The sequence below is a fragment of the Hypomesus nipponensis genome, chromosome 9, assembly GCF_054491055.1.
Source record: "Hypomesus nipponensis isolate SF chromosome 9, ASM5449105v1, whole genome shotgun sequence".
NCBI classification, from domain to species: Eukaryota; Metazoa; Chordata; class Actinopteri; order Osmeriformes; family Osmeridae; genus Hypomesus; species Hypomesus nipponensis.
In genome coordinates this window covers 1,880,001-1,903,947 of record NC_140369.1, presented here as the reverse complement: position 1 = coordinate 1,903,947, position 23,947 = coordinate 1,880,001, and the positions used below count along the sequence as shown (strand labels likewise).

Genomic DNA, 23,947 nt, shown 5'->3' with positions numbered 1-23,947 from the left:
AACACAGGCGGCCGTTAGTGTCATGGTCCTGCTTCCCTTCGCATCGTCACCACCAGTTTGATGAACATTTTCGGGTTCACTTTTGATTTGGAAAACAACTGTCGACGTTCCATAATTTGATTGATTTGGAATGATCTGTCAATGCGGTTAACTGTTGAATCAATTTTAACCATGCATTATTGTTTGACATTATTTCAACATTGTCCAGATTGTATATACTCAGTCAGGCCCTGTCAGTCCTGGGAGGGCGTGCTCCTCTGGACACGGTGTGAGGGAATTGTGTCTGTGTACATTTTGAAGGTGGCGTTGACTCTACGGTTGCTGTTTCTCTCTGTCTCTCACTATCGCTCTCACTCTGTCTCCCTCTCTCTCTCTCTGTCTCTGTCTCTGTCTCTCTCTCTCTCTCTCTCTCTCTCTCTCTCTCTCTGTCCCTCTCTCTCTCTCTCTGTCTCTGTCTCTGTCTCTGTCTCTCTCTCTCTCTCTCTCTCTCTCTCTCTCTCTCTCTCTCTCTCTGTCCCTCTCTCTCTCTCTGTCTCTGTCTCTCGCTCTCTCTCTGTCTCCCTCTCTCTCTCTCTCTCTCTCTCTGTCCCTCTCTCTCTCTCTCTCTCTGTCTCTGTCTCTGTCTCTCTCTGTCTCGCTCTCCCTCTCGCTCTCTCTCTCGCTCTATCCACGTCCAAGGCAGGAGTTGTCAGACTTTAACTTCGACTCGGTGAGCCCACGTGACCTGGCCCCCAAGGCTCCAGCCCCATCGTTCAGCTGCAAGAGCCCCAGACAGCCAGGTCCCAGAGATAAGGTTCCCAGGAAGGGTGAATCCATCATGCGTCACTTTCTGCAGAAGAGGCCCTCTGCCTCCACCACCACCACCACAACCTCTCCCCTTACAGAGACTCAGCAACGCCATCCTGAAGGACAGGGAGCGAGACCATCAGCGTCTGGACACAACCACATCCAGAAAGACTCAGACGACACCGGTCAGCTCCTGTCTGTGAAGGAGGAATGCATTCAAGAGGAGATACCTGTTCCAATGCTGGTGTCCGTCAAAGTGGAGGGGACTGATATCTCTGTGTCAGAGGAGACCACTGCTGACTCCCCCTCAACATCACAGGTCGTCAAAGGTGAGCTTTAGGAGGGCTTGTGTTTACCATACATTAGGGGTGGGGAGAAAAATAGATTTGCATTTGAATTGCGATTCAGTCTTCTAGAGATTCATATCGATTCACAAATTTCAAAAACATTACCAAAAGATTCCCACCCCTACCATACATATATTGAATACTGTTGTCATTTAGAAGGTGTGTGGTCCAGTATGGGGGGATTTGAACTTGTGACCTCTTGATCTGCGGTGCTCTAACCATTGAGCAAGTAGTTGTTTCCACGTAATGCTTTTCCTATGCCATATCCAGACAAACCTTTACCCTAACTGACGTTCTTTCTCTTTAACTGACCTACACCACACTACACAGGCTGATGTGAAAATCGTTCCTATTTCTAAACGGGTGTCTTCTCTTGTGTGCCTGTTTTGCAGTGGAGTGTCCAGTGTGTTCTGTGGGAATCTCCCAACATTTCATCAACAAGCACCTGGACACCTGTCTGACCCGAGGACTGAAGAAGGAGAGCTTGAGAAGGTAACTACAGGGTTTCCTTGCCCTGGTACAAGGCAGGGGCCCTTTAAATTTGTTTTCCACTTCAAAAACTATTTGTACCTCCACCGTGCCTGGAGCACGGCCAATCCGGCTGCCAATCCGAGCGTTACTGTGACATATGATTTTTTTTTTTCTCCACATGATGCATGATGTGAGTTGTCAAAACAACAAAATAACACATCAAATCATGTCGAAACCTAAAACTCAGCAAAAATATTGTAAAACTCAGAGTAGCTGTTCAAACTTAAGACACTTGCACGTTGAATGCTTTGCACACAATGTATCCAAGATTTATATCTTTGGGACGTATATTTTCCACTAATCAAATTAGTCTCCTCTTCGGAATTTACAGCTGAGTAGAAACGTTTCCACGCCCCCCCCCCCCCCATACGATATTTGATGCCTGGATTCACAGAATGATGGATGTTCTTTAAAGCTCTGTCAGACGAGGCAGCCACAGTACGCTTGGTCTGCAGGAAACCTTGATGTCGTGAGTGATGGATGGGGCCTGTTTCAGCGCTCACAAGCAGTGATGACCAGATAGTTCCCATTAGCATGAGCTCTTCCCTGTCCTCCCCATCTCACACGGTAACGAGACACACACCTTCCAGAACGGTCTGTGTTCTAAATCTCTCTGAATCTCCACAGCTGTTCAGCAGGATCTTCTTAAATCTAAAGTCTAAATTGGGCTTAGATGGAGGTTGATAGGATAAGAACAGGTAAACTGACACCGTCTCAACAGCCCAGTTTAAGAACCAGCAGATTTATTTGCCTCACAGGTGATCGCCAATAATGGAGTAGAGCTTAAGGTTCTCCATGGTCGCTGAAGCGCCTAGCTTCATCTGTCTGTCTGCATAGTAATGACTAAGACTTGAGTGTGGAATTGTGTAGATATTTCCACATAAGACATTTGCATAATGCACACAGTGCTGTATACTGGCATAAACTCTGCCTGGTTACAATCGGATCATAAAATATTAAATATGTACACCCAAGTGATATCATCAATTTGCCTCGGCCTAATTCAGTAGCTTTCAATCATCTTTTAGCAGTTTAAAGATACTAGGATTCGTCTGTGTGTGATGGAAGCGTGCATAATGCTTAAAGAGTCAATTGCAATTCTGCTTGAATCAGCTGTGTGTTTCAGCAGCACATACCGCAAGCTGTCAAAATATATATTTTCCAACAAAATTGAAGATCGATTTTAAAATAGACGCTGTCTCTTTTAATACTCTTTAACATCTTATGCTTTCTGAGTTACTAAACCGTTTTTTAAGCCATTGTCTGTCTTTACAAATCCCCATGGAAAATGTTGCAACTGAAGAGACAACCATTTCCAACAGCCTCTGGTGTACGAGTGCGGTAGACATCTTTGTCACTCATGTCATGTCTTCCTCGCAGTGGTATTTGTTCTCATGGTGAGATTGTGTCGGGTTGTGTGACTAAGGATGTATTCGTAGTAATATAGTAGATTGTATAACTGGGCTGCGTCTTGGTTTGGCGGAACACGGGGAATGGAGCCATGAACAACATGAGGATGCAATATCTTTTGGCCAATTTAGTTGTCAGCTGTTTGTCCTGAAAGCTGCTTGTGTATCTGTAATTATAATGATGAAGAGCGAAGATTATCTTTGTTGGAGCGTAACCCCAAAGTTGGTTTTGCATTTATTAAACAATATGACCTCAGGCAGATGCTTTTTGCCATTGAAAATGCTGTGTCAAACATTTGCATTCACATGAACATTTTCACAGCCGTTCAGAATTGCTTAAAGCAAAACCAACAGGTTTTACTACAGGTAATAACTGTGTTCAGTTATGACTTAATACAGTCTCTCACACCATATCCTCTTCTGGCTCAGTGTGTCATGTGTCATGTACTGCACTATACCGTGTGCATGTCCCCAAACCAGCTGATTGGTTCAAGGCTGTGGTGGGATGGTCCCCTGAAGTCAGGAAGTTGTGAAACAGTTTGAAAAAAGGCAGGTACTTTCAAACACCACATGGCAGGTGATGAGATGAAGCGTCATGGCCTTCAACCAATCCTATAGCTGCCAGTAGCTCCTCAAAGGACACTGATTGGTCCAAACCACTCTGTTTCGGACACAAACAAACACATTGTAGCTTGGCTAGATGGATTCTCGCGTGGTTTCGCTAAACTTGCCGTCCTGTGGCTAAAGTGATGGTGCCGTCTTGGCTATATTCACACAGCAGCTGAATGTCACCCCAATCAGATTTTCCCCTCATATGGTTTTGGGCCATTTTCCAACGTGGTCTTAAATCCGATCCAGGTCTCAGACTTTAGTCTGACCTGTCACATCGGAATTGAGCCCCAAAAATCTGATCTGATTTGAGGAGCGTTAAGGCTGGGGTGTGCCCTCTGCCAGCTCACTAGGCGCTGACGGTGACCGGAGACGCCCCATGGCCAAGCTGGTGTACACGCTGCTGTCCACGCAGGAGCTGAAGAGGAGGCTGAAGGACTGTCACCTGTCTGCCTCGGGTCCTCGACCCCACCTGGAGCAGAGACTCCAGGAGTTTGTCCACATCTACAACTCCCAGTGCGACTCCCTCCAACCCAAATCAGGTAAGGGAGAGGAACCGGAGACATGAAGGTTTTTTTCTGTTGTGTTAATCTTTACAAGGTTTCGCTTCTTTTTAGTAGATAGTAGATACAATAAAGAACTTCTTTATCAGCTGCCATTACAATTCCGGGTGCGTCTCCCTCCAATTCAAATCAGGTTGAATACAATTTCACTTCTTTTAAGGAGCTAGTAGATAAGAGTTATTTTTGCTATCAGGTAGCAGAACTCTCAAACAATCATCTGTAATGGATGTCCAGTAAAGGCTGAGATTCTTTCTTTGACAGTTTGAATACTAGAGTACTGTGGCCTAGACCGAGCTGAAAAGAGATTCATTTGAAAGCAGGAGATTGGGCATAATGACAATTGTCCGACAATGATGTATTTCAACAACATTGCTTCCTCTCGAAGCTCTGAAATTATACCTGCTAATGTACACTTGAAAGGGCGTGTTTGTTTGTTTGTTTGTGTGTGTTCCCTGAGGGGGAGGATGATGCGCCATCAGCATCTGATGTTCCATCTCTGTGTAGGTGTGCGCACAGGGCGCAACAAGTGTTTCCAAATACAGTATTATCAGGCAACTTGTCGTTGCAATTGAGAATTTCTGACTTGCTGTTTACATACACATGGAAGAAGCTGTGTCACCTTGAGTTTATTTATTTTATTTTTTACAGGGACAGTGCACATTAATCGGCGTTTCAGTAGAAAATCTTAGAAAAACAGGCAAGGTCATTTCTGGTTACTGATATGTCCTTTTATAATATATGCCCTAGTAAAAACATCTGGCACTAAACATACTTAGATAATTGCAATAAGTTGTTCATGGACTTTCGTTGTAGCATGTGGATGTCCACATGCAATTTGATAGCGGACCACCCAGAAATATGAAACAAATGGTGTTATTTATTCAGGAAAATATTTGGATTGGCAAGAAACTGTTGAAGAAAGGAATTATAAATAAACCTTTAGCAAGGAGAGGTGTGCAGCCTCCTTTCTTCTCCACATCCCTGCTGAGGTCCAGGTCTGTGGAGGCAATCTGACGTATCTGTGTGTGACTGTGACCAGGCTCTCAAATGGCTGTGACTTTGATTTACAGTTTCCCCACGTTGACCTATTCCCCAGCCAATCTTGCTCGTCACACACACACACACACACACACCACGCACATGTTCAGCCCAAATCTCAGTTTGGATGTCTAAAAGCTATTCATTACTGCAGAGGACCAGTGACTCACTAATCTTACTTTTGGCTCAAGTTCTTCCCAAAGTGATGAATGCATGCGGGGTTGTCCACACTGAAGACAGATCTCTCTCTCTACACACACACACACACACACACACACACACACACACACACACACTTAAGTAGTGGCCCTTTTCAAACTGTTCTGTATGATTGAAGACCAGGGGGATAGCTATGCTCTGTTCTAGGTAAGCACTTAATGTCTCTGTTGTGACCGTTTGAGTCGAGGGATAAAATACCATTAACAACACATGTAACTAAAGCAGCCTGCTGAGCTCATTACATTAGAAACGGTCTGAAACGCTGTCCTCTGCTGTGCGTGCTCCTGGGCCTTGTGTTCCTGAATGGTACACACCAGAAGAATGTGGACATCCCAGGTAGAGCCGTTAGATTTGAAATAGTTGCCAAAGTTTCCTGTTGTTCAGTTCTTAAGGATCTCTGGGGATTCCACATCTGTGGCTTCAGTCTTGTGGGTCCAAACTCAAACGCAGGGAACAGCCCTGTTTACATAAACAAAACAAGTGTGGAGCCCTGCGGGTCATAGACGTCTATCTCCTGTTAACAGCTGAAGACATCGCCAAAGAAGTGGAGGCCGCTGAGAAGATTAGGAACCAGCTACAGCGGCAAACCAAACGCGTACGTCACAGCAAGCGTCGGCGAGACACATTTCTCTCAATAGGCTTGTAAATAAATCAGAGCTATAATAAGAACTATTGTAAAGTCCTTGTTTAGTAAACCAGCATATTTGATCAATAACTACAAACTTTGCAAATGATTTCATTGCTCTGTTTCTTTCCGTTGGATTTGTCTCACAGGCCATGGTGTTCAGCAAGAACCCATCGGCGGAAGAGATCGACGAGCTGCATTCAAATTACAGTAAGTTCTCTCCATCGATTGATTGACAGCGGGGGTTGTTTTGTGTCCTTCCCTTTTGTGCGAGATCATCACGGGGGGGGGGGGGAGTTGTTTTTAGAGCGACTGTCTGCGACAGGAAGTAGTTTTTAGAGCGACTGTCTGCGACAGGAAGTTGACAGACTATTGGTTGGGTGATGGCCTGATTTAACCACGGTGCTGAACTATAGAACTATAGAAGTATCTGGTTTTGCTGTGAAAGTGCCATGTCAATTAAATCAATTACCAAATACAAGTTCAAGACTAAATCAAAGTATGTATTACATATATGTAAGGTGCAGGTGTCTGATCCAGTCAAAAGGGAGCATCTCAGAAGACTGGACCAAGAACACAGGAATGAAGGGCAGTTAAATAGCATCACAATATGTGGGGTTTTACTCTCACTAGAAACATTAGGGAGATGACAATCAGCATAGCCTCTGCAAGCTAATTCAAGGGTCTAGATGGCTCCTGTTTAAGCTTCAGATAGGGCTCCTAGATATTGGACCTGACATTCCATGTTCTCATGAGCTCATATAGCAGGGTATAGATCAAACATTTTTTATTATATTCAGAACATTTAAAACAGTAAAAAAGTAATATAGTAATTATTTGTCATATTTATTATTGTTAATTGATCGGTAGTTAATGACAGACCTGTACAGTCCTGTAAAGACAGACGTGATATAGCAGCGTTTGGCTTTCTCTTAGATTGATATAACCTGTACAGCCTGTCTACCTTTCAGTTAGCTGTCATCCTAAATCAATACCTCCATCAGTCGCAGCAGCGCGTGCCTTCTAAACGCTCTCCTAGCGTTTTCTCTCTGATTCTGCGAGTCTTGCAGGCAGACCAGAACACAGATGATTAATGAACGAGGCCGACTTCATTGTCCTCAAGAAGGGCTTCTTCTGGTTTGTGTGGGAGTAAAGCCAGAACTCTTAAACACCGTTTTCCACTCGGTGTCCAAAGGTGATGCATGCCAGCTGGGTCACATCTAGAGAGACGTGATCGATACTCACAGGAGCACCTCCTTTCCCAGGGTGTCAGTTGAGGGGATGTCATCTTGGGGAGCTTTGAGCAAAGTATGGCCAGGAAGACCATTAACTCCCCATTAAACCTGGTTCTCTGTAATTTATCTTAACTCAACAGTGGTGAGTGTTGGAAGCAGGTAGACCGAGTGTGTGTGTGTGTGTGTGTGTGTGTGATGGGGAGGAGGTGTGTGTGTATGTAGTGGGGTGTGTGTATGTAGCGGGGAGCTGTCTTTGTGTGTGTGTGTAGTCAAATCAAATCAAATGTATTTGTATAGCCCTTTTTACACGCAAGCATGTCACAGAGGGCTTCACATACGCCCATAGAACTGCCCCTCAACCAACCTAAACCCTCAAGGAAGACAAGGAAAAACTCCCAGAAAAACTCCCAGAAAAAATGGAAGAAACCTTGGGAGGAGCAATTCAGAGAGGGATCCCCTCCCCCAGAGACGGTTGGTAGTGTGGAGGTGTGTTTGTGTATAGTCTACCACTCAAGCTACCTGTTGAGGTGATCAAGCAGTCGACACAGACTCCAAGACACGCCCAGAAAGGGGCGGGGCTTCCACCCGAGCCCAGGAGGATCAGTCACTTGCTCATGAACTCGTGAATCAGCTCCAATCCTCACCAGACTGAGTCATGAACTCATGAATCAGCTCCAATCCTCACCAGACTGAGTCATGAACCCATGAATCAGCTCCAATCCTCACCAGACTGAGTCATGAACTCGTGAATCAGCTCCAATCCTCAGCAGACTGAGTCATGAACTCGTGAATCAGCTCCAATCCTCACCAGACTGAGTCATGAACTCGTGAATCAGCTCCAATCCTCACCAGACTGAGTCATTAACTCATGAATCAGCTCCAATCCTCACCAGACTGAGTCATTAACTCATGAATCAGCTCCAATCCTCACCAGACTTAGTGTTTGCTTTCTCTTAACCCTTGTGTTCTCCTCGGGTCATTCTGACCCATCAGTCATTGTGACCCACCGTCGTTTGCGACAACTTTACCGCATACAAAAACAAAGTGAAGCATTTTCTTTTAACCGTTGGGCTGTCTCAGACCCCCCACATTGCGAAGGTTAAAATAAAATAAAAAATATTTGCTTTTGTATTGGGTAAAATTGTGTAAACACAACGATGGTTCGTTATGAACCTTTTGGTCATGTGACCCGAAGGCAGCACAAGGGTTAAGGGCAGAGCTGAGATCAGGATGGAGAGATGGAGGGGCAGTTTGTCAGGTGGAGGGGCAGTTTGCCAGGTGGAGTTGATTCAGAGGAGGGAGATTAAAGCAGTCTGGAAATAGCCAGACGGAGCTAACTTTGAGAATGAGGGGGATATTGAAATATTGATTTGACTCCCGGTGGGTGGGATGCTATAAATAGCCTCAGCACGGTGATAACCGTTTATTAATCAAAGGAGTTTGAGAATGACTCACTCTTCTTGTGATGGAATTGGAGGGGAGAGGGAGGGAGGGGACGCTCTTTCTGTGAGCTTTCAGAGGTGTCATTTTACCGTACCATTTTACATAGTCTGCACCCTCTGCACCCCTGCACCCTCTGCACCCTCTGCACCCCTGCACCTCTGCACCCTCTGCACCCTCTGCACCTCTGCACCCTCTGCACCCCCTGCACCCTCTGCACCCCTGCACCTCTGCACCCCTGCACCCTCTGCACCTCTGCACCCTCTGCACCCCCTGCACCCTCTGCACCCCTGCACCCCTGCACCTCTGCACCCCTGCGCACCCTCTGCACCCCTGCACCCCTGCACCCCTGCACCCCCTGCACCCTCTGCACCCTCTGCACCCTCTGCACCCTCTGCACCCTCTGCACCCCTGCACCCCTGCACCCCTGCACCTCTGCACCTCTGCACCCTCTGCACCCCTGCACCCTCTGCACCCCTGCACCCCTGCACCCCCTGCACCCTCTGCACCCCTGCACCCCCTGCACCCTCTGCACCCCCTGCACCCTCTGCACCCCCTGCACCCCCTGCACCTCTGCACCCTCGGCACCCCTGCACCCCCTGCACCTCTGCACTTGTGCGCTCTCTGTGCATCAGATGGTGGGTTTGACTTTGGCCACAACAGCGCAGACACCTGGACAGCATCTTCTCGATCATGTGGTCTCCATTGGGCCAACATGTGTTTAATAGGGCCCAGTCCTCCTCAGTGCTGGGCAGGCTAGTCCCTCTGGGGGGGGGGTTGGTCTGATCCTGGCTGGCTTTTGAACATTGTTTATCTCTCCGATGGCTTTTGGACTCAATGTTCCCCCAGAGCTTGTCATTGCAACTGCTGTCATGTCGCTCTGCAGCACATGTTTTTACTTGGAACGGCACTCCACGAAGGCATCAGTGCTACTTCCAAAATGAGGATATGTCCTCAGCTGTGACCGCTGAACCTAACCCTAACCCTTCCAAAATGAGGATATGTCCTCAGCTGTGACCGCTGAACCCCTAACCCTAACCCTAACCCTTCCAAAATGAGGATATGTCCTCAGCTGTGACCGCTGAACCTAACCCTAACCCTAACCCTTCCAAAATGAGGACATGTCCTCAGCTGTGACCGCTGAACCTAACCCTAACCCTAACCCTTCCAAAATGAGGATATGTCCTCAGCTGTGACCGCTGAACCTAACCCTAACCCTAACCCTTCCAAAATGAGGATATGTCCTCAGCTGTGACCGCTGAACCTAACCCTAACCCTAACCCTTCCAAAATGAGGACATGTCCTCAGCTGTGACCGCTGAACCTAACCCTAACCCTAACCCTTCCAAAATGAGGATATGTCCTCAGCTGTGACCGCTGAACCTAACCCTAACCCTAACCCTTCCAAAATGAGGACATGTCCTCAGCTGTGACCGCTGAACCTAACCCTAACCCTAACCCTTCCAAAATGAGGATATGTCCTCAGCTGTGACCGCTGAACCTAACCCTAACCCTAACCCTTCCAAAATGAGGACATGTCCTCAGCTGTGACCGCTGAACCTAACCCTAACCCTAACCCTTCCAAAATGAGGACATGTCCTCAGCTGTGACCGCTGAACCTAACCCTAACCCTAACCCTTCCAAAATGAGGACATGTCCTCAGCTGTGACCGCTGAACCTAACCCTAACCCTTCCAAAATGAGGATATGTCCTCAGCTGTGACCGCTGAACCTAACCCTAACCCTAACCCTTCCAAAATGAGGATATGTCCTCAGCTGTGACCGCTGAACCTAACCCTAACCCTAACCCTTCCAAAATGAGGACATGTCCTCAGCTGTGACCGCTGAACCTAACCCTAACCCTAACCCTTCCAAAATGAGGATATGTCCTCAGCTGTGACCGCTGAACCTAACCCTAACCCTTCCAAAATGAGGACATGTCCTCAGCTGTGACCGCTGAACCTAACCCTAACCCTTCCAAAATGAGGACATGTCCTCAGCTGTGACCGCTGAACCTAACCCTAACCCTTCCAAAATGAGGACATGTCCTCAGCTGTGACCGCTGAACCTAACCCTAACCCTAACCCTAACCCTTCCAAAATGAGGACATGTCCTCAGCTGTGACCGCTGAACCTAACCCTAACCCTAACCCTAACCCTAACCCTTCCAAAATGAGGACATGTCCTCAGCTGTGACCGCTGAACCTAACCCTAACCCTAACCCTAACCCTAACCCTAACCCTTCCAAAATGAGGAGACTCAATGCTGGATGCAGCAACAACAAAAGATATTCAATACAAGTTTTTTCTTTGATCTCACATCTCTTTCAGTCAAAGCTCTTCAGAAGATCTGCACATGCTGATTGTTTCTCTGGTGGAGGTTAAATCCATCATTTTCTTTTGGATTATTGCCTGCAATTAACCCATTGCCCTCTCTCGTCCGACTCCGCGCATGCACCCGTCTAATGTTCCCATGACGACTGTTTGCCCACCATCAAGTGAAGAAGGTTGGCCATTAAGGACATCTGGTCGATGGGACATGAGATCAGATCAGAGTCTCTCTCTGTCTCTCTCTCTGTTTGTCTGTCTGTCTGTCTGTGTCTCTGTCTGTCTGTGTCTGTCTGTCTGTGTCTCTGTCTGTGTGTCTCTGTCTGTCTGTGTCTGTCTCTGTCTGTGTGTCTGTCTGTCTGGCTGTCTGGCTGTCTGTCTCTCTCTCCCTTAATCTCTGTTGAGATGAGGCTAAGCCCCGTGTTTACACGCGTGATACACGCTGTGATATTTCATCCGTGACAGGGCTCCGACCGTCCGTGACATTCAGGCACATCACCCCGCAGAGTGGGCCATTGATTGACATCCAGTTTCCGTGGCGACTGGACCGGTGACTCAACGATGGTTCAGCATCACGCAAGGCCTTTGTTGACGACAAGACACACACACACACACTGGCAGGGACGGTGCGGGGGCTGGGGCTGCCTTCTGGAGGAACCCAGTCATCTTGGCCCCTCTGCCTTCTAGAGGAACCCAGCCCCCAGGTTTCTGCAGCGCCATGTGGCTGCGACTCCAACAGGCAGTTTGCTTCTTTGGAGATACCAGGAAAGAAGTTAATTTCAATGTAAATTGCTTCCGTAAATCAGAGAATACTTTATTTTAAATGAAAGTATGTGTCGCTCTGAATTTTACTTTTCCAGGGGAGTTGGGGCGGGGGGCTATGACTTAGATTAAGAAATATACTTTGTTGTGGCAGCAGCCTTAGCCAGCATTAGCATAAGGCATGTTAAGTAGAAGTAATGTGCTTGTCAAAAGGACAAATACGAGATGGAATTCATTCAATCTGACTCTCACCACACATGCAGAACTAATGCAGTAATTACATTTAAATCTGACGTCCATTTGTGTGATCAAGGATTTTTTCATGGGAAGAAATCATTCAGTGTGCACCAGGATGATGGGTGTCCTTGGCTCCCAAGGGCTTGGTCAAGGCTGAAACTTGTCATTTTTTTTACTTCACACTGTCCTCGGCCCTGGACAAATCCCTCCACCGATTTAATTTGTATCTTTGTTGTGCACCTGAATATCCTATTCTGCCTTGCTAACCCTATCATTATTTATTTGTGCGATTTAACTTCATTAGCACTTGATTACACGCCAGCCCAGCTGGAGCTCTCGTGTGGTGCAGAGGCAGGGCAGGGGCAAGGGCAAGGGCATGGGCAGGGGCAGGAGCAAGGGGAGAGGCAGGAGCAAGGGGAGAGGCAAGGGCAAGGGCAGAGGCAGGGGCAAGGGCAAGGTCAGAGGCAAGGGCAGGGGCAAGAGCAGGGGCAAGGGCAGGGGCAGAGGCAGGAGCAGGGGCAAGGGCAGGGGCAGAGGCAAGAGCAGAGGCAGAGGCAGGAGCAGAGGCAAGTGACCGGAGGGATGATAAACATGGTGGTTTGTGAGGTTAACACAGACCAGTCAGCCCTCTAGTGACTGGGCTATAGGTTAACACAGACCAGTCAGCCCTCTAGTGACTGGGCTATAGGTTAACACAGACCAGTCAGCCCTCTAGTGACTGGGCTATAGGTTAACACAGACCAGTCAGCCCTCTAGTGACTGGGCTATAGGTTAACACAGACCAGTCAGCCCTCTAGTGACTGGGCTATAGGTTAACACAGACCAGTCAGCCCTCTAGTGACTGGGCTATAGGTTAACACAGACCAGTCAGCCCTCTAGTGACTGGGCTATAGGTTAACACAGACCAGTCAGCCCTCTAGTGACTGGGCTATAGGTTAACACAGACCAGTCAGCCCTCTAGTGACTGGGCTATAGGTTAACACAGACCAGTCAGCCCTCTAGTGACTGGGCTATAGGTTAACACAGACCAGTCAGCCCTCTAGTGACTGGGCTATAAACACACATCAGCTCAGTTTTCTCCTCTAAACATCGAAGCTGCAGGAATGTTCCGAGCTGCAAGATGGTGGAATAGAATCAAATGGTTTATAAAACGGTTTCTACCCCTGGGATTCCCCCGGGGCACAATGAGGCGGAAGGCAGTGGGTTCCTCTACCCTGTAGCCTCAGGAGATTCCCCATGACGGTGTCCAGGCCCACTGGGCTAATGACTGAGCTAAGCTGGGCCCTGAGAACACGATGTATCGCACGGCGGGCCTGGAACAGCAGAGGGAAGACAGCGTGATGAAATCACCATCCCCAACAGCCTGTTGGTAATGCAATTCTGTCCAGACAGGACGAGGATGTGGAATGCTTTGGGCCTAAGTTGTATTGACAGGAGGGCAGTCGTAGGACATCAGGATTTTAATTGGGAAATAGTAAGAAATGTTGTTAAAAAAACTAAACTAAAAAAGGAGGAGATGTTGGAGCTAAAGAATTCTGGGAAATTCTAGGAAAGGCACATTGTCTCTTGTGCTTTGTGTTTCTGGGTGAAAACCTTGTAATTGATTATTTTCGGGTTTAAAACTCAGTTTTCTTTCTGTTTGAAAGAAACTATTGCCCTTAATGTTCGCAAACAATGTTTTCCTGCTTTCTCTGAGCTGAATGAAAAACATCTGATTTTGGACGGTGCTTTGATTCCCAATTTACCATGTGTGGCTTTTGTTTAGTTTCTTTCGTTCGTGTTGGCAATGTTTATTTCTGGTTTGATTTAATCCCAGTTCTGTTAGGGTTGGCTTGTGGATCTGTGGGTGATCAGTCGCTTCATGGTGTTTCTGATTGTCAGTAATGAACATGTTAGGAAAGGCTCCAGTGTTTGTTGCCCTTTGTTAGGCAAAACAGAAAGGTTCACGGATATTTCACCGAACTATAACACACACACAGTGACACATCACACGGCCACACACCACACACACACACACGGTCACACACCACACACACATGCCCTTCGCCTTTCTCTCTCTCTCCTCACCCCCCTCCCACCTGTGTTGAGCAACAGAATACATCCATCCGAGTTTCCTCTGCATGTCTGGTCTCTGCATGTCTCTGTGGGGATCACTAGCCGCTCACCCCCCCCCCCCTCCTCCCTTCTGTGTCTTGCAGGACAGCAGCACAGCAGTGAGTTTGGCGACTTGATTGCCGAGGTTCGGGCGCGCATGGACACAAGCGGCAGACGGCAGCAGATCAAACAGGAAGTGGAAGACGGGGGGAGGGGAGAGCCGGCGACCGAGGGGAGACGTGCCAGGAGCCCGGCAGGTGAGCGCTAACCCCCCACCCCCTTCCGAGAGGCCCCTCCAGCCTCACGCTGCCCGACTCAGCAAACCTCACAGTCAATAAGCAATCTGTGAAAGGGGAGAGTTGGACAGGCTGCTTTGTGATTACCATCTGGGTTCTCAGATCAGAGGGATGTGTAGTCTCCCGTCCCTTCCCCTAACACCTCCACTAGCCTGCCTCTAAATCCCAGCAGCACCTGCTGATTGCTCCACAGGCCTAATCAAAGGCCAGCTCTCATCATAATGCCCAGGGGGATACCCATGAGGCTGTTGGGCATCTACTTTCACGTGAGGAGAGTGGGGGAAGTAGAGAGAGGGAGGGAGGAGGGAGGGTGTCCACTTCCATCTCGTGTCAAGTTACATTTACATTAAGTCATTTAGCAAACACTCTTATCCAGAGCGACTTACAGTAAGTACAGGGACATTCTCCCCGAGGCAAGTAGGGTGAAGTGCCTTACCCAAGGACACAACGTCATTTTTGCACAGCCAGGAATTGAACCGGCAAACTTCTCATCAATAGCCCGATTCCCTAACCGCTCGGCGATCTGACTCCCTCACACTTGTTGAAATGGATCATTCAAGAACGCAGAAACAGACCTGTTCTAGAGCGCAGAAACAGACCTTTTCTAAAATACAGAAACAGACCTGTTCTAGAGCGCAGAAACAGACCTGTTCTAGAGCGCAGAAACAGACCTGTTCTGAAATACAGAAACAGACCTGTTCTAGAGCGCAGAAACAGACCTGTTCTAAAATACAGAAACAGACCTGTTCTAGAGCGCAGAAACAGACCTGTTCTGAAATACAGAAACAGACCTGTTCTGAAATACAGAAACAGACCTGTTCTGAAATACAGAAACAGACTTGTTCTAGAACGCAGAAACAGACCTGTTCTAGAGCGCAGAAACAGACCTGTTCTAGAACACGGAGCATTTGTGAGACCTGCAGCAGCTGGGCGAGCAGTGTTCTCCTCTGGCTGGCTCCAGCTTCAGCGCAGCCTGGGAGACGTGTGGGCCTGGTGTGGGAGGGAAATGTTCTGGAGGACCGGAGGCTGCAGCTTAAACACCGAGGCTCTCTAATGGAACACGGGCGTGACTGATGTAAATGACATGCGTTTCCACGGAGACGCGTGTACATGCTTAGGGGACGGGTTTTAAATTGAAGACTTGTGGAGGGTGTGTGTGTGTGTGTTTATGTGACAAAGACAAACCTGTGTGTTTGTGCGCGTGTTTGCGTGCGTGTGTGTGGTTGCGTGTGTGTGCATGTGTGTGCGTGGGACTTCAAGGGCACTGGCCAGACAGATGTTTTCAGACAGATGTGATGACTTCCTGTGATCCCATGTGATGACTTCCTGTGATCCCATGTGATGACTTCCTGTGATCCCATGTGACGACTTCCTGTGATCCCATGTGATGACTTCCTGTGATCCCATGTGACGACTTCCTGTGATCCCATGTGATGACTTCCTGTATGCAGGTGAAGCGGGAGGATCGGACGGCGACGCCCGCATGTCTGAGCGCGCTCAGGAGACCCCGTCCAAGCCGGACCCGGCAGGGGTCACGGCAGGGGTCACGGCAGGGTCGGCCAGCCCATCTTACAGCGACGTGTCCATCAGCAGGTGAGCCTGTTAGTGTGATCTGACGGTTCTTCTCCCGTGAAAAAGGGTGTTTGTGTTGGGATGACCATGGACTGAGAATGCTGTGTGGGCTGCTCTCTGATAGGGCAGGAGGGAGTGTGGGCTGCTCTCTGATAGGGCAGGAGGGAGTGTGGGCTGCTCTCTGATAGGGCAGGAGGGAGTGTGGGCTGCTCTCTGATAGGGCAGGAGGGAGTGTGGGCTGCTCTCTGATAGGGCAGGAGGGAGTGTGGGCTGCTCTCTGATAGGGCAAGAGGGAGTGTGGGCTGCTCTCTGATAGGGCAGGAGGGAGTGTGGGCTGCTCTCTGATAGGGCAGGAGGGAGTGTGGGCTGCTCTCTGATAGGGCAGGAGGGAGTGTGGGCTGCTCTCTGATAGGGCAGGAGGGAGTGTGGGCTGCTCTCTGATAGGGCAGGAGGGAGTGTGGGCTGCTCTCTGATAGGGCAGGAGGGAGTGTGGGCTGCTCTCTGATAGGGCAGGAGGGAGTGTGGGCTGCTCTCTGATAGGGCAGGAGGGAGTGTGGGCTGCTCTCTGATAGGGCAGGAGGGAGTGTGGGCTGCTCTCTGATAGGGCAGGAGGGCCGGGAACAGGAAGGGGGTAGAGCAGGACAGCGCCTGGTTCTGTCCTGTGCACAGTCTTCCAGAGCTACATACAGCAGAAGTCTTCAACCCTGGTCCTCAGGGACCCCCTGTCCTGCATGTTTTAGATGTTTCCCTGCTCTAACACACCTGATTCAGATGAGTGGGTCGTTATCTAGCTCCGTTATGCCCACCATCGTGTCTAGCCCAGCCTCCAGGCCTACGTGTGCTGACAAGCTTTTCTGTCAGGTGGAGTCTGAACAGCTAAACCTCCTCACATGTGTGGACCAGGGTCTGGTACTGTGTACTGTGGACCAGGGTCTGGTACCAGGGTCTGGTACTGTGGACCAGGGTCTAGTACTGTGGACCAGGGTCTGGTACCAGGGTCTGGTACTGTGTTCTTTGGACCAGGGTCCTGTACTGTGGACCAGGGTCCTGTACTGTGGACCAGGGTCTGGTACTGTGGACCAGGGTCTGGTACCAGGGTCTGGTGCTGCGGACCAGGGTCTGGTACCAGGGTCTGATACTGTGTTCTGTGGGCCAGGGTCCTGTACTGTGGACCAGGGTCTGGTGCTGTGGACGAGGGTCTGGTACTGTGTACTGTGGACTAGGGTCTGGTACCAGGGTCTGGTGCTGTGGACCAGGGTCTGGTACTGAGGAACAGGGAGGAGGGTGCCTGTGCCTGTCCCGTTCATGTCTTTGAGATCTGTCCTGTGATCCGTCATGTGATCCGTCATGTGATCCGTCATGTGATCCGTCATGTGATCCGTCATGTGATCCGTCATATGATCCGCCATCTGCTCAACAAAGGGAAAAGAGCACATCTGTCAGAGAACTCACATTAACCGTTCAGTCTGTTTTTGCTGGCAGGTTTATCGAGCAGTGTGGATAAAACTATTTCTCAACCCTGTTGTTTTAAGATATTATGTTAGCGCCACTTACTGTACTGTTTGGTCTGCAAATGTGGAACAGGATCCATAGTTCTTCCAGTGTAGAAGCATCAAAAACACTGTACTTAAGAGCGTGTTCCCTTAGCCAACGTGTCGAATGCATGTGTCCTTATCAGACCAGCTGTTCCACCCCATTCTACTGCAGCTCAGAGAACCATGTTGGGAGACATGGCTAGGTGAGGTCAGAGGTCATATGGCTCCATGTTGGGTCTGTCAGGTCAGAGGTCATATGGCTCCATGTTTATGCTCTCAAGTCAAAGGTTATAGGGCTCCATGTTAGGACTTTATCGTATTGGCCCACACTGGTTCACCTAGAGCTGTGTGTGTGTGTGTGTGTATGGGAACATGCAGGTGTGCTCAGCTGGACTGGCGCTCAGATACCAGACCTGCCTGCCCTCTCCTCCCCTCCCTGCCTCTCCTGTTCCCCTGCCTCTCCTCTTCCCCTCACCTCCTTGCCTCACCTCCTTGATTCCCTGCCTCTCCTCCTCCCTTCCTTGCCTCACCTCCTTGATTCCCTGCCTCTCCTCCTCCCCTCCTTGCCTCACCTCCTTGATTCCCTTCCTTTCCTTCTCCCCTCCTTGCCTCACCTCCTTGATTCCCTACCTGTCTTGTCTCCTTAGCCCTAACACCACCTGACATGTCCATTTAACACTCTAACAAATATTGACAGCCTTTTACCGACCCCATCACCAGAGTGGGGTCAGCCCCTTTCCCACACAATCCATTCATGTGTGTGTGTGTGTGTGTGTGTGTGTGTACATGTGTGTGGAGGGGGAAGGGTGTATTTCCATTTCCATGTAGCACCATTCGCCATGCTCCTCCGACCAGGCCTAATGAGCTTCCCAGTCCTCCTCCTCATCCACCTGCTCCCTCCCTGCCACCCTCCCTCCCTCCTTTTCTCTCCCTCACTATCTTTCCTTTTCTCTCTGTCTCTCTCCCCCTCCCTCTCTCTGTAAAGGAGAAACACCTTCGTTGCATGTCAATCTTCTGTTTGGCCACATTGAGATATGTAAATGTATGTTGAGTGGCTAAAGTATTTAATCAGGGCTCCAAGGAGGCTGTTAGGTTGCCCTGGCTGTGAGGGCAGAGTGTGAGGTCTCAGGCTCAGTCCTCTGGTTGTACCTCCTTCCTCTCAGGACTCAGGTCATCATTACACTGAGAAACAAGACGGGAGAACAACCACCCACACAGACGGCCAGATGTTCTGAAGAGGTGTTTTTGGTTTGTTTTTAGGTATTTAATTAAAATTTTTATCGAGGTTCCACCAGGTGGCTTATTATCTCAGTGTTGCCTGTTGATATGATAATGTTATGTTAATGTCAGCGACTATACTTTTAAACCATTCTGATTTCTGTAGCCTGCTCCAGTGAGGAAACCTTTGTGGGTTGGTCTGCAGGCATGTTGCAGTGTGCGTAAGGCACGCGCGAATGTTAAGTTGACAGTAACAAGCCGGGATTCATTTGTGTGTTTTCTATGAGAACTAACACCTTGCAGCTGCCACACACTGGGTCAGGTTAAGGGTAGATTCAGTCTAGAACCTTCCTGTTCTCCATAGAGAGTAAAACTGCAACAACAACAACAAAATCAGTGAAGTCATTTTTACTATGCAAAGTAGCTGATAAACAACGGCAAAAATTAGTTTCTTGGAAAATCTCAAACACAAGTCGTCGTGACAGTACGGTAAATTGAATCCGATTTTGCTTCATATGCCAGTTAAACATTCCGGCTGGTTCTATAAGAGCTTTTCAATATCCCACAAGCCTGGGCCGTCAATCCCAGTGTACTGATGTTAAACATGCTAAACAGTGGCATATATTCATGTTTAGAGGTTTAATTTCACTTTCTGTCAGCTGAGCACGAGTTTTTATGTATAATTTTACTTTTCCTGAAATGTTTAATGTAGTCTGCAAGTATTTGGTGTTCAGAGAGAAGCGCTGAAAAGGTAATTTAATGGACTAAATGTAAATGTTGCTAAAGCGGAGGAAAGATGCTGGGGACTACACTGATGAGCACTAAAAGCAGAGCCTTGTTTGGTTTTGATTTGATATTTAAGGAAGAGGAATGATTTCCAGCTTTCTGCTCATTCTGATGAATCAAGGCTGCCGTAAACCGCCGTACTGGATAGATGGACTCAGCATATGTTCTTTTTGGTGGTTTCTACATCGTCTTTATCATATGGCCCAAGGCTAAACAGCAGGGTTCTTTTCATTGCCTTTATTTTATTTGGTATGTTGTTTTCTTTACATTTTTTCTGCTGACTTGGTTTGATGATCACAACCACGGGGTGAAAAGGGTAAAGGGACATACAGCACCACCTAAACACTGAGATGGAGACTGGTAACGAGGGCTTATTAATAGGGGAAACCTGCGACCACATTCTCCCTTGAGACTAAGGGTGGTTATCTATCAAAAAACATAAAAACCTTCCGCCCTCCCAGTACACTTTTCAAACTTTTCTTTTTTAGGATTTAACCTTCATATTCGTCTCTCATCTGTATGATTTACGAAGCCACAGTTAATCCCTCTGAAACAGTATTGTTTATTGGCAGTGTTATGGGAATCACAAAATAGTCCTGACCTATACCTTCTCCTGTCTGCGCTTGCATAAAAATAGCTTTGCTTGGACACTGGGATAAACTTCAAAGCTCTCCGCTCCTGTGGTGGTGATGGACTAGCTGATGTGCTCTAACCTGACCGCTGCAGACGTTGGTATGACGAGATGGAAGACGGATCAGGGGTCACGTTACGCAAGAGCCTGGAACTGTCCAAACCATTATTCCTCAGTTCGAGGGCCCCGTTTCACAGTTGTTTTAACGGATTTGATGCACCTGCTGTTGTCTTATCTGCTGTGCTACATTCAAGCTAAGACCTGCTTCTTGAGATAACGACCGCGCTCTGCTTTGCTAGGCCTCTTCAGCTCCCTGGCAGCTGATACTAGCTTAGCATATTTCATATTCAGCTCCCACGATGGCTGCCTCACCTCATGTATATTCCGATTATGGTTGAGTCCGGGTGCCTTTATGTCCTTGAGCAATGCTCTGCTATGTGTCTCCTTACTACTGACAGGATGGCAAAGCAGCATCTTCTGTGACTCCCCTAATCTGCACAGTCACAAACCTGGCGGTGTTTTTCCCCTTCTTTTGACATTTATCACTTGTTGTTGCATTTCTCCAGACAAAACACCTCTCCAAGTGAAAGTAATTTGCGGTTCATGCCTCCCCTGCGTAAGGGACTTGCTGCCGCTTTTTCAATCTTGCCGGGGTTATTTCTTTCTGACTTGTGTGGGAAGCGCGATCCGTGCTCTGATTTCATCTGGGGCTCCACTGAGGCAGTTGTGAGTAGCCGAGTGATGCTAGGGAGAGGTCAAGGACCTTTCCTTCCACTCAATCACTACATTTAGTTCTTCTGGATGCTGGTATTTTGGCACACTACTAAGAAGGTATTTCCTTGGGTGTTTTTCTGCTTTAATGCAAGGTTACCTTTGTCAGCTGCACACTAAGTTTGAGGTTCTCCTGAAGTAATTTTACAGTTCTCCATCTCTTCAAGACTCTCTCTGTCAAGCTGTTTACAGCTGTTGATTTGTACTGGTTGTTGATCTTACAAGAACACAATCACTGCAGTCTGAACCAGTTGACATTGCAGAGGTTATTTTGCTCTCGTCAGCCCCGTCTGATGAGCGGACACGGGGCCACGGCTAAATAGACACTTCTGGTGTTCCACCATAGAGAGAGCGTCACGATCAATCGACCACAATCACCTGGAGAGCCCAGCAGACCTAAACTAATAACCGCAGCTTCTCCTTCTGTAATTAGGAGTCACCCGGCCTGTCGAATCATACAGGAATTAGGATAGCTGTGTGTGTGTGTGTACAGTGTGTGTGTGTGTGTGTGTGTGTACAGTGTGTGTGTGTGTTTGGAGTACCCCATTACCCTGTTGTTAGCTAAACAAAGAGCAAGCCAGACACATGCCGGAGCGTCGTCTGAGAGCCCCAGACACGAGTCACCCCGTCTAGACGCTGCGACTGCTGAGAGCATGGTGAGCGCGGCGCATGAACTTGTAAACAGAGGCGCGCACGCTGCAGGGCAGCCCTCTGACGCCATCGTTTGTTTGGTATCCTTGGCTCTGCTCTTCCTTGGTCGATGTTTGGGGAACGTCATCGCGGTTAGTTCCTGTAAATATTTAAGAGCCCTGAATCTCCTGAGTCCTCCCGCTCCCCAGTAACCTGAGAGTAACCCTAACCCTCTGTGTTTCTAGACCCCCTAGAAGGTGTGCCGTCAAACCTCTCTATATAAGGTCTGAACTGTACAACTGGAGGGTCCAGAGGGCCTTTTCACCCTGGACACACGGCTCCAGGCCTGCTCCAGGCCTCTGCAGGGTGTAGAGGAGGCTGGGTGATGCATGAGGGTCTGCCTGTCTTGGGTGTAGAGGAGGCTGGGTGATGCATGAGGGTCTGCCTGTCTTGGGTGTAGAGGAGGCTGGGTGATGCATGAGGGTCTGCCTGTCTTGGGTGTAGAGGAGGCTGGGTGATGCATGAGGGTCTGCCTGTCTTGGGTGTAGAGGAGGCTGGGTGATGCATGAGGGTCTGCCTGTCTTGGGTGTAGAGGAGGCTGGGTGATGCATGAGGGTCTGCCTGTCTTGGGTGTAGAGGAGGCTGGACCACACATCTCTCAGAATCAGAATGTGTTTTTATTGCCATTTAACTTGAAACAAACACTGAATTTACTGTGGCATGCAATAAACATATATGGATCTTAATTTAAGTAGAAAATGTTGAATGAATAAATACGATTTGTCTAATACTAAGCTAAACAATATACTAAAGAGCTAAACAATAATATATATATATATATATATTATATAGGATATAAAGTACAAGATGGTCCAGTTACTCACCTCACAGGAAAATCTTCATGCCCTAATGTTCCATCGGAAGGCAATCACGTTCCATATAAAAACGTTTTTCTTTTTGAAAAGTGTGAAACTTTTCTCGGGTCACATCCTTTGAGAGAGAGGACAGGGAAAGTGTCAGGGGCGTTCCTGCAGTGTGTTCCTTCAGCTTCCCGGCTGGCTCCTCTCTGAGTGCCACAGCTTCGGGTAATTGGCAACATTTCAACAGGGGACCATTTTTATCCATTGGTCTTTGGACAGACAGATGAAAAAGTTAAATACCAGGAAGAGGCTAGTTCTACTGTAGTGTGTGAGTCCCAGACTGTTCATCACTGTGTCCCAGACTGTGTTCATCCCTGTGTCCCAGACTGTTCATCCCTGTGTGTCCCAGACTGTGTTCATCCCTGTGTCCCAGACTGTTCATCACTGTGTGTTCCAGACTGTGTTCATCACTGTGTGTCCCAGACTGTGTTCATCACTGTGTCCCAGACTGTTCATCACTGTGTGTTCCAGACTGTGTTCATCACTGTGTGTCCCAGACTGTGTTCATCACTGTGTCCCAGACTGTTCATCCCTGTGTGTCCCAGACTGTGTTCATCACTGTGTGTTCCAGACTGTGTTCATCCCTGTGTCCCAGACTGTTCATCACTGTGTGTTCCAGACTGTGTTCATCCCTGTGTCCCAGACTGTTCATCACTGTGTGTCCCAGACTGTTCATCACTGTGTGTCCCAGACTGTTCATCCCTGTGCGCCCCAGACTGTGTTCATCCCTGCAGTTTTAACTCTTTCAGCTGCCTCTCGTATGATGAGGAATGTGTTGCTCGCTCACCGCAAGGTTGGGCCCAGAACAGAGTTCAGATGACTGGTGTGTTCGCGTAGTGTAGCTAACATCTACGTCTCTCACACACTGCCATCATCTCTGTGGTTTCGCTCTAAAGGGTCAGAGCCAGCCAAGGTCACAGTAGCTTTGAGCACAGCACCTGGTGGCTGTTTCCAGCGGTGCGCCACGCCATGGGTTAGCGGTTCCGCTGAGCCACCATCGCTCTCATTCACAGGAAAACAATGAAACAGACCGGGCAGAGTGGTGAGAGCGCGCGAGCGAGAGCGAGCGAGAGAGAGCGCGAGAGCGAGCGAGAGCGAGCGCGAGAGCGAGCGAGAGAGAGCGCGAGAGCGAGCGAGAGCGAGCGCGAGAGAGAGCGAGAGAGAGCGCGAGAGCGAGCGAGAGAGAGCGCGAGAGCGCGCGAGAGCGAGCGAGAGAGAGCGCGAGAGCGAGCGAGAGAGAGCGCGAGAGAGCGAGAGAGAGCGCGAGAGAGCGCGAGAGCGAGCGAGAGAGAGCGAGAGAGAGCGCGAGAGAGCGAGAGAGAGCGCGAAAGAGCGCGAGAGAGAGCGCGAGAGAGCGCGAGAGCGAGCG

At 48.7% G+C, this 23,947-nt stretch overlaps 1 protein-coding gene across 2 annotated transcripts in view; it reads left to right on the top strand.

The window, feature by feature from the left end:
- The window catches only part of rad18 (RAD18 E3 ubiquitin protein ligase), a 36,492-nt gene that overhangs the window by 5,641 nt on the left and 6,904 nt on the right, over window positions 1-23,947 (top strand). For both annotated transcript variants that reach the window (XM_084705793.1, XM_084705792.1), the window contains exons 5-11: window positions 679-1,115; window positions 1,526-1,625; window positions 4,028-4,224; window positions 6,027-6,097; window positions 6,277-6,337; window positions 14,324-14,476; window positions 15,967-16,108. In XM_084705793.1, the coding sequence (XP_084561919.1) occupies window positions 679-1,115; window positions 1,526-1,625; window positions 4,028-4,224; window positions 6,027-6,097; window positions 6,277-6,337; window positions 14,324-14,476; window positions 15,967-16,108 (1,161 nt within the window). The remainder of the gene's footprint in view (window positions 1-678; window positions 1,116-1,525; window positions 1,626-4,027; window positions 4,225-6,026; window positions 6,098-6,276; window positions 6,338-14,323; window positions 14,477-15,966; window positions 16,109-23,947) is intronic.